The sequence below is a fragment of the Etheostoma cragini genome, chromosome 14, assembly GCF_013103735.1.
Source record: "Etheostoma cragini isolate CJK2018 chromosome 14, CSU_Ecrag_1.0, whole genome shotgun sequence".
NCBI lineage: Eukaryota > Metazoa > Chordata > Actinopteri > Perciformes > Percidae > Etheostoma > Etheostoma cragini.
Genome location: NC_048420.1, coordinates 6,984,330 through 6,994,484, shown reverse-complemented (window position 1 = coordinate 6,994,484; position 10,155 = coordinate 6,984,330). Strand labels below are relative to the sequence as shown.

The window sequence follows — 10,155 nt, the reverse complement described above, 5'->3', positions numbered from 1 at the left end:
CCCCCCCCCCCCCCCCCCCCCACACACACACACACACACACACATAAGATCTGCTAAATGAGGAAACTAAAGATTTCTTTACATTGCCCACTTCAATATCTTCATCTTTCTGTACTGTTTGATTTTGCCTTACATTTGCACTATTTAGAATTTATGAAAGTATTGTACATATTATCTTCTGTTTAGTTGTATATTACTTGTGTATATTACTTACTCCTTGCACCGTGGGTTGGAGAGAAACGTATTTTCCATTGCTCTGTTAGTCCGGCACGTATTGCACAATTGACAAATAAAGTTGACTTGACTTGAAGTTGGGAGGTTTTTTAGAAGCAGAATAAGACAAGAACAATACTGTGGGCCAAGATATTCTAACCCCTCGCCCACATTATGTATTACCAACTTCCTCCAGAGTCACAAAACAACATTATAAAACTATTTTCACAGACTGTATAGCACTCTGCACAATTGGACATGTTGTAAGAACTCTACAAAAAACATCCATATCTTAAATGTTTTGCCATTCCATACTTAACTCCATCTGAAATATGATGTGTTCACTGTGACAACCTGTTTAAAGGGATAGTTAGGATATTTTGAAAGAGTTAGTTCAGATTTACAAAGTCAGGCACTAACACAGACAAAAACATCCCGATCGATGCAGAGGGAGACCAGCAACTCCCAGGTCGTCAAGGTAGAACTATTGTTTTTGTCAAAAGGACCCTGGTGGCGTGGAAGAGAGCATAGATAAATATAACGGCTTCAGTTTGGCGTCGGAAAGGGATGTCTGAAGGTAAAGCGATGAACATTTTCTTAATATAGCGTACACTTAAACTGATGTTGATGTGTTTTGGTGGGTCATGTTTTAGGTGGCTAAAACCCGTCTTGTTGCTGCCACAGTAAACACCTGCACACTGCTTAGCTTTCGTGTCGGGCATGCTGCCTGCTTCTACTGTACACTGACTGTGGATAAGAACCTCACAACCCCATTTCAAATATCTGAACTATCCCTTTAAAGTGGTGGAACAGAGATGACAACACACACACCACATAAGATAATATAATGAGACACAACCCATTTTAAGTTATTCCTGACATTGTACTGCCCTGATGTGTTAAGCTTCTTGCAATAGTGCACTATGAATAAGTTAAAACAAACTCTAAAAATGGTTCACAAACACTGTCTGACACACAGGTCAGGTTTACGCAGCAGGACCTGAGGAAAATCCACTTCTTTAAACCATGCTCTCATTAAAAGAGGCGGATTACAGTGCAGGTGTTGTTCCCTTTCATTAGTTTGTTGTTTTTACCCAGACAAGTCTGAATGTCATCCTGCATCATTACCGACAGTCAGAGATTAAAAGGATGGAGTGGAGAGAGAGAGAGAGAGAGAGAAAGAGAGAGAGAGAGAAAAAGAATGATGGAGAGTAAGAGACAGAGAGAGCAGAATGGGGAGAAAGAAAAAAATAGAAAGATGAAGATGGACTAACATGGCGCTGCTGGCAGTCGAGCTGGACAGAGCGGTGCTCGAGATCACGCCACACTTGGAGCATTTCAGGAGCAGTCGGCTACGCGCCTCCGCTGGGACACTTTAAGACGTGCACACAGACACACAGACACACACACACACACACACACACACACACACACACACACACAGACACACACGTGGGGAGGAGAAAAGGGAGTGGGGTGGGGGATGTGTGGAAACACAAGTTCCAGTAATGGCGACAGGTGAATGTGCAGGCGTCACAGTTGCAAAAAGAATCAAAAGAAAAGGAGAAAAGGTGGGCACATCAAAGAGAGGCAGGGAAAAAGAAAAAAAGGGGGAAGGGGAGGGAGAAAAGAAAGAAAGTCAAATTAAAACCAGATCATAAAAAAGTAGCAGCAATGAAAAACAGTCCGAATACAAAGATTGAGCAAGTGAAGAGAAAGTGAGAGGCAGACATTGCAATGTTTTAGCAGAATAGTGTGGAGCAACAGATTCCAGACAGACAGGAAATACACCAACTATCTCATTCCACTAGGCAGGCCTGTGCATAATGAAGCTTTCTATTATCAAGCCGCAAAGGAAAGAAAAATACGTTGGCTGTTTACTTACAGATGACTACTCAGATGGAGAGAAACAGCGTGTGTGTGTGTGTGTGTGTGTGTCACAAGTGGAGAATGATGGGGCTCTGCACGGGCTATGCTACATTAGCCTCCCATCACAGCTCATTGCCTTAGCGCCAACCACATCCCCACTGCTTCATAAGGAAATACATTAAGCTAATGACAGCCTGTCCTGTTAGTAACACGAACAACTACTGTGTGCAGGAGCACTCAGATGTGTGTGCGCTCATAAAAAAAAAAAAACACACTTCTGAGAATCTGAGAGGACGTGCTTAATGCTCTCATAACACCGAGGACCTTGCCTGTAACAAAGAAGGGTGCATCTGTTTGTGTGTGTGTGTGTGTGTTGTACACATCATCTGGTTTAATCTTAGTTGTATCAGAGGGTAACAAAAGCTAATCAACCCTCTGGAGAGCCGATCTGTAATATTAACCCTTGCAGCTATAGACAAGTTATCAAACTCTGCAAGAGTTACAGACATGGGAGGAAGTGTTATGAGAGAAACAAAAAGAGAGAAAAACAATGGAATCAAATAATGAATAACCAGCCAACTACTTTAAGAGAAGTAATGTTGTATGTGGATGCATATCCATGCACTTACAACATACGTACTGTGTGTGTGCTTGTCTGAAAGAACGACGGATTTCAATTCTTGTATTTTAATAAAGATAATTTTTGGGTCTTTTTCCCTTTGTTAGACTGAGAGTGGACAGACATGAAAGGTTGAGAGAGATGGGGGGATGACAAGCAGATGGGGGGTGGGTTGGGGAATGGAGGGTTGCTGGTTCAAGTCCCTGTACGGACCAAAGTACCAAAGAGAGGATTGGTGGCTGGAGAGATGCTCATTCACCTCCTGGGCACTGCCAGGTGCTCTTGAGCAAGGTACCGTATCTCTCCCCCCCCCCAAACTGCTCAGGACAGCACTGGCAGCCCTCATACTCTGACATCTCTCCATTTGTGCATGAATAGGTCCTGAGCGTGTGTGTGTATTTCAGGCCTGTGTGTAGTGATTACTAACAAAACAGAGTGTAAATTGTAATCTAATCAATAAACAGTATAAATTAAATTGAAGGGCCGTAGGTTGGATTTCAACCTGTGTCGGTGCAGGACTCAGCCAACATGGCGAATGCTCTTACTGGGTGAGCCAGAGGCCTTCCCAGGATAACGTATTTCAATAGTGCATGAGATTCAACACACATTATACTGGTGTTTACAGTATTTAATTAGGTTTCCATCTGCCACCGATTTTCATACCCACCATATTTATCTATGTCACATAATTCTGAGAGAACTAGATGTGGCAGCGATTGTTAAAAGCCAATAGATGTCACAGAGCAAAAGAAGATAGCAGATGTCTTGTCATTTTGTTGCCAAATTGGACTGTATTTTTTCAATTCTTTTCACTGGAAGGCACAGGTGCACAAGTAGGTATGTGTTCAGAGACCCTTGAAAGCAGATCCAGTTAGTTGACATGAACATGTTGTCTCCCTGAGTTTGTGTCTGACAGAAGGGCGAGACTTATTTAATGCAGCAAATTTGTAGTCGGTTCCCACCAAGAATAGCGTGGATGGATGAGTAAGCGGTGTGTGTTGATGTCTTTTGTGCATAGTCGTGTGTGGATGAGGTGCAGAAAGTTTTGTAAATTAACTTACCCCGCTCGCTGCTTTTTAGACTTGTCTGAGATGCCATCTCGGGACATGAGCTTGTTAAACACCACGATTCCAATGAGCATATTCACCTGAGAGAGACAGAGACTGATCAGGGTTGCTGTAATAGATGGGTTGGCAACAGGGATTCAATTCAAGTTTTTCTAGATTTCTTTTCCTAATGTTTTGGCTGATTGAAGACAACATTTTGATTGTCCCACAGACCCAAGACTGAAAGTGACAGTGCCTCTGTTGGCAGGGCTCCCAGGCTGACTTGCTCCTATGCAAGAGGAGTTTTAAGCTTATTTCAATAAAAGAAATACATATATATATTTTCATAAGCATAGATAGATTTTATAGCACACAGCTATTACTATACCTACTATCACTTTGATGATCATTAATGGCCAAAGAGGAATACAAAATTCCTGAACAGTTGACTACAGCATCCCAACTTTATATACATATTTGTGATGTTCATTAAACAGGGGCTGTGCTTTAACAACAAAAGGCACGTTTATATTATCTTTCCATAAAGTGAACCCAAATCGTAACAGATTGTAACATTGTGAAGTTTAATAGAATCAATATAACTCCAGAGCTTCTCTTGATGCAGCATGAGTAAAGAAACCCAATTTGTCACACCATTGACTTCCTTTTTAAGAGAAATAAAAGAAACTCTCTGACATCAACCACTCAGGCATTTTACGATCTAGAAATATTGTTCCTCCTCAGATTCAACAATGCAAATGTAAGACAGGTGTTGTTGCATTAATGCGTATGGCCAGTGCTAGCATTACAGAGTGTAATGTTGCTGAGCAGCACTCCATTTAGTGTGTGAGGAAGAAATGGCACCAATTTTAAAAAGGTACTCTGTGAAGTTTGCTTGCCTGCAAACAAAAGTTATCTTTACATTCCCTCACAAAGGTCTCACAAACACGTTAAATTGGTTTCACTTGCAATTTTTCAAACATAGGTTTAGATGTGCATTGTTTACATCCATTTAAAAATACATACTTTTTCCACACAGTGCTTATCACTCCAAGCTGTGATTTTTCCATTTACGGTGAAAAAGAAGAAGGAAAAAACAACGTATTGCCTCTCATCCTGGTTTCTCTTACTAATGGGGAGCCGAGCATAGCTAAGCTTGCCAAACATCTGGCCATAGTGACCCAGTAACAAAGATTCCATGTGCGCGGACACACACGCACATGCGCAAACGCACAAACAAACAAACAAACAGATCTGAGGCAAGCCTTGCCACATCGAGACCTCTGAAATCCTGCCCATCTGGCAGATTTTCTATGCCGGCAACATATTCCTTCTAATCCTGATTTCCAACATTCATCTGTACTCTTTCTTCCACCCTTCATGGGTTTCCCTGTAGAGTCTCTGTTTGGTTATTCATCTGCTAGTGTCCTTTGAGATGTCAGCAGTGTAATGACAATTACACTCTCGTCCACGCCTTTTCCATGTGCGCAATGAATTCCAAATTCTTATCAAGGTATTAAACTGAGTGTCTGCCTGAATTGCTTCTTTCATCTGTCACCAAGAGCAGCTTTTGGCTCGGCAGAAACATTTTATAGATTCAATACACAGTTGTTGGAAATCCTAAAGAAAGAGCTGAGGAGTTGAGCAGTTAAAGTCTCACTTTCATGCGGGCTGTTGTATATCCGTTTTCTAAAGCTTTTGCAGAAGCCACATTTTTACTTGAAGCCTATTTCCTTGCTACATCTTCGGTAGATCCAGCAGCTTTTGCAATTTGCTAAAAAACTATGATCTCTTTCCCTCTGCTGTGTGAGCTGCTGCCGTCAAATGCCTAAGATGTGCCAAATCGGGAGAGCACTATTGCCATGCCAGTCATGTCTGGCCTCGGCTCTGTGAGTCAGTATCATCCCGCTCTGCTATTTGCCCAGGTCCAGGTTCATTAATTAGAGAAGAGTCCTGTGGGAAGGTATGTGTTTCTCTGCCTGACGTCCCACTTTCATTACAGATGTCTGTTGCAGTGGGGCCCCAGGAACAACACCGGGGGGCCAGGGACCATTACAAAGCAGATGGGGTGTGGAGTGTACATGGACATTATGGAGGTAGAAATGGTGGATCATTCCAAGGAACACCAGACACTGGCATTCAACATATGTGGATAACTGACCTTTGATTTTAAACACAGCAATTATCACTTCAAGCTGTGATTTTTCCATTTGTGGTGACTCCCTCAAAAGGTCAATGGCATGACAACTTTATGAGTTTTTTCTTAACATTAATTAACATTAAGTTCCCCCAGTCTGCCTATGGTCCCCCATTGGCAAGAAATGGTGATAAGTAAATGAACCGAGCCCTGTGTATTGTGCTAAGCATTTTAGAAAAGGAAAGCTTAGATTGGCCGATCGGGAATGTTGTTCCTTATGAGGTCATAAGGGGCAAAGATACCTCCCCTTTCTCTGCTTTGCCCGCCGAGAGAATTTGGCCCATCCAATATAGAGAGACATCATGGCTTTCAAACAAGCAAAGTGGCAGCCTTTACCTTGCCCCCCTTCTCTCCTCCTCAAAAGTTACCGACTCAGAACTGGCAGATACTAAGGAAAGCTCTACTTGCTCTAGTGGCTGTAATTCTTCACCAAGGCTCGATTTTGGGAAAGAGACAGATGTGGTATTAGGGGACCACTAAGGTCTATCTAAAAGCATCCAAAGAGCACCATGTCATGGGACCTTTAAAAAAGAAGAAGCAAAAAACACTTATTGCTTCTCATCCTCGCCTCTCTTACTAATGGGGAGCCAAGCATAGCTATGCCTGCCAATCATCTGACAGGACATTATGGAGGTAGAAATAATGGAAGGTTGGAAACATTCCGAGGAACACCAGACAGTGACGTACAACATATGCGGATAACTGTCCTTTGATTTTACAGGATGGCTGTAACCTTTGAGCTCTAATAAACAAAACAACCTAACCAAGCACTGAGCTTGTGTGTACGTTCTTACAGAATTATCAGTGTGAGTGTTGATGTGCAGGTGGTGGTTTGCTGTTTTTTCTGACCATGTACTCATTAAATAACAGCAGTAGTATTGTAAGCCACCAAATTATCATAATCATTGATATTCAGCACAATATGATCCCGTATTCCCTCGCATTAAAAACTGTCAAACTGATGCTCTCTTATCAGGAATACACTTCAAAAACATGCACATCAGTCTACACACCTGTGACGCTGTCTGATTAATTCTTCCTTTCTGACATGTACTGTACTATAATACAAGCTTGAGTGCAAGCAACGAGGGGAAAAAGTCCTAATGCATGAGCAGAAACAACAACAACAACAACAGCAGCAGCAGTCCCAGCAATTTACCAAACTAAAATCTAGTACCCCATCTAGACTTATTAAGCTTAATGGTGGAAATATCTACCCAGGGATTCATTTAGGAGAAATTAGCTAATCCTGGAAACAGCCACATACAGCAGCACACAACAACAACAGATGATTAAAACACCACTGAGATGCAATCAATGAACTTAATTTTGCAAACAATATTGAGCTATATTTTCTTGTACATTAAAATCTGTTTTAGAGCAATTGGCAAAAGCAAACAAAATACACATTATCATAACTGTGATGCACACTTTGAATCACATACTCATGTCCGAAAAGAAGTTAGAAGGAGTAGAAAGAAGTTAAAATAAACTTAGCCTTAAATACACTGTGTACAGTGACTCATACTTTGAAAGTACTCATAAGAATGAGAGATTTGGCTGCTGGGCTGGAATTCAGTCCAGGCATTGCCAAGACCCTCTTGTTGGCTAGAATAGATTTGAGTGTTTCTGGGCCGATATTTTACAACTCAAGGATCTGAGTGCTCATTTCATCATTTTATTGTTCACACCCAGTGCTCACTCACATGTGCAAAGGGAGAATGAGAATTCCTTAGAGGTCAGCTGCTTTAAAGCTCTTATCTTGGAGGCTTATTTAGGATTTAAAAAAAAAGAAGAAAAAAAAATTACGCAAATGTGACCAGTGATAGAGAGTTAGTTGGACAGACTCACCAATACAATGACAGCAGCAGGCCCGACAAAGGCATAAAGCAGACCACCCTCCAAGGACAGCCAGCAACTAGAGAGAAAAAATAAAACAGACAAGTTTAAGCACAAAATCATATAACTGCTGGTGTTTAAAGTATCACTTCACCACATTCAGGTCTCACATTTCACTTAGTTGTGAGTGCCAAGCACTTCACCGCAACAAGCACACAGGCAATTAAGGATCTTGAATTTCCTAAGTGAGGGATAAAGCCGTCGTTGCAGTGGCTGGGTAAGTACCTCTTTCTGTAAATATTACCCTTAGTGTTGAGCAAATGTATTATGTACATCACCTAAAACATATCCCCAAAGTAGTAAATGCTCTTGTGAAGATTTCATTTGGTGTGAAAGCTACTGAGACTTAATGAGTTTAAATGTGTCCTCGAGTGATGTCATCAGAGCTTACCGAAGCCACTCTGTTGTCTTAATTGCAGCTCAATAAAAAGGAAGATGAAAAATGGCCCAAAAGCTGTGATTCAGTCCTCGTATTAATGAGATGCTAAGTAAAGGAGGCAGGAACCCATTTGTAAATATCTTTTAAAATGTGTTTTCATTGAATCAATTAGATCACTGACTGGTTAACAGAGCATTTTGTGGGCATTGCCTGTTTAACGGTAAACCCAACAGTAGTTAGCAATACTACTTTTTAAATGGGCGGCTCCGATGTAAACAAAACATCGATAACAAGCTTCACACATGGCTGTTGAAAGGACTTGAATATGGCTGTTGGCTCAATAGAAATTTAACACATGCACTACACTTGATAGCATACAAACTTGTTGCTGTAGGAACCTCCGGTCGTCTAATTTGAACTTGCTGATGGTTCCTCGGACCCTTTTAAGACCCCAGGAGACAGATCTTTTAAAGCTGTGGCGCCTCGTCTCTGGAATGAGCTACCTTGTACCATTCGTTCTCTTGTTTGTATAGACACTTTTAGGAAACAACTAAAGACCCACTTTTTTAAACTTCTTTTTTAGTTCAATACTGTGTTTTACTGTATCTGTATGTTGTTTTAATTTATTTTATTTTTATTTTCATTTTATAAACTCGTGCAGCACTTTGTGATCCTGGTCTGTGAAAAGTGCTATAGAAATAAAGTTTACTTACTAGTTTACTTACTGTCCATCTGACATTTAGAGATTCAAAAATTGCTCAAATTACCTTTTCCGAACACATAACGCGGATAATGTTGTCGCCTCAGTGAGCTATTTTATGTTAAAGGTCCTGGACAAGTTTTTTTTCTTTATCAGCTTCTTACATTAGTGATGGAGCCCAAAGTCAGAATAGGCATGGTTTTACTTCACAGGAGAGATTTCTGCAGTTGTGCTTTGTCCCTGCTTATTTGCTTGGTTTAAAAGGCGCCTCTTAAAGTGGCACATTTGGAAAAAGGTGATGTCACATATCTCCGTGCGATAATAATAGTTATGCATCATGTGAATAAAAAAAGTGTAGAAAATACTGTGGTTGTTGCATACGCAGCTACTGTTACTCAAACAGCTCTGAGAGGTAGATTAGCAGAGTTTTTGACTGTTCAGTTTCTAGCAAAAATATTATTTCATAATTTAATTTTAAATATTCCATATTTAGTCATAATTATTTAAAGTAGCAGGTACATCTAGCTTTTAGGGGCTTTAATGTGTTAATAGAATCTTGATAACACCTCTTATAACTGGCTCAAAGGTCTTGTGTCCATATAAATGAGCAAATACAGTAAGATTTGCTGTGTATTTCACTATGCATGCATGCTGGGAACAGCTTCAGTCACCCTATGACACATAATAGGAACAAGGGGTTATAGGAATAGGAGGAATAGATGGATGTATGGAGAAAAAGAATTACGTTAATACAAATAAAAAATAAACAATGCATTTACCATTACATTTTCAGCTGTTTAAGCAGAGCCTCCACTGAATCCATAACCCCCTCTGGTAAGTTATAAAATAAATTGTATAAAAATACAGATTTATGAAATAGGCCTCAGCTTGAACTCTCGAGGGAAAAAGAAAACCAGCAAAGGGTAAACTTGGGTATGCTTTCAATGTTTGGCAGTTGGGCAAGGGATGGCGCTGTGCTGATATTAAGTGATAATACCCAGATGTAGTCATGATTAGTGTTAGGCACAGTGAAGGAGGTGCGGAAACGATACTTACTAGCTGGCTGTGCCGTAACCTCTTGCTCTGGTGAAACCCACTGACACTGCTACAACTAGGGCTGGAAGACCTGCAGACAAAGAGAAAGATCATAAGGGTGAGACCATAGACCGTATATATATTGATGGACAGAGCATCCGGTTCGGAAAAGTGCAACCACTGCGGAAGTAACTTAAA

At 40.8% G+C, this 10,155-nt stretch overlaps 1 protein-coding gene across 15 annotated transcripts in view; it reads right to left on the bottom strand.

Annotated features, from left to right (window-relative positions):
* Positions 1 to 10,155, bottom strand: part of adgrb2 (adhesion G protein-coupled receptor B2) — a 215,220-nt gene that overhangs the window by 30,194 nt on the left and 174,871 nt on the right. For 14 of the 15 annotated variants that reach the window (XR_004659264.1, XM_034891466.1, XM_034891459.1 and 11 more), the window contains 4 exons: positions 9,979 to 10,048; positions 7,796 to 7,862; positions 3,763 to 3,848; positions 1,488 to 1,586 (listed from right to left, as the gene is read on the bottom strand). Coding sequence is in view for 14 of the 15 variants with exons in the window: in XM_034891466.1 (XP_034747357.1) it covers positions 1,488 to 1,586; positions 3,763 to 3,848; positions 7,796 to 7,862; positions 9,979 to 10,048 (322 nt within the window). In the remaining variant the exon portion in view is untranslated. The remainder of the gene's footprint in view (positions 1 to 1,487; positions 1,587 to 3,762; positions 3,849 to 7,795; positions 7,863 to 9,978; positions 10,049 to 10,155) is intronic. The other variant, XM_034891467.1, reaches the window with a different exon arrangement.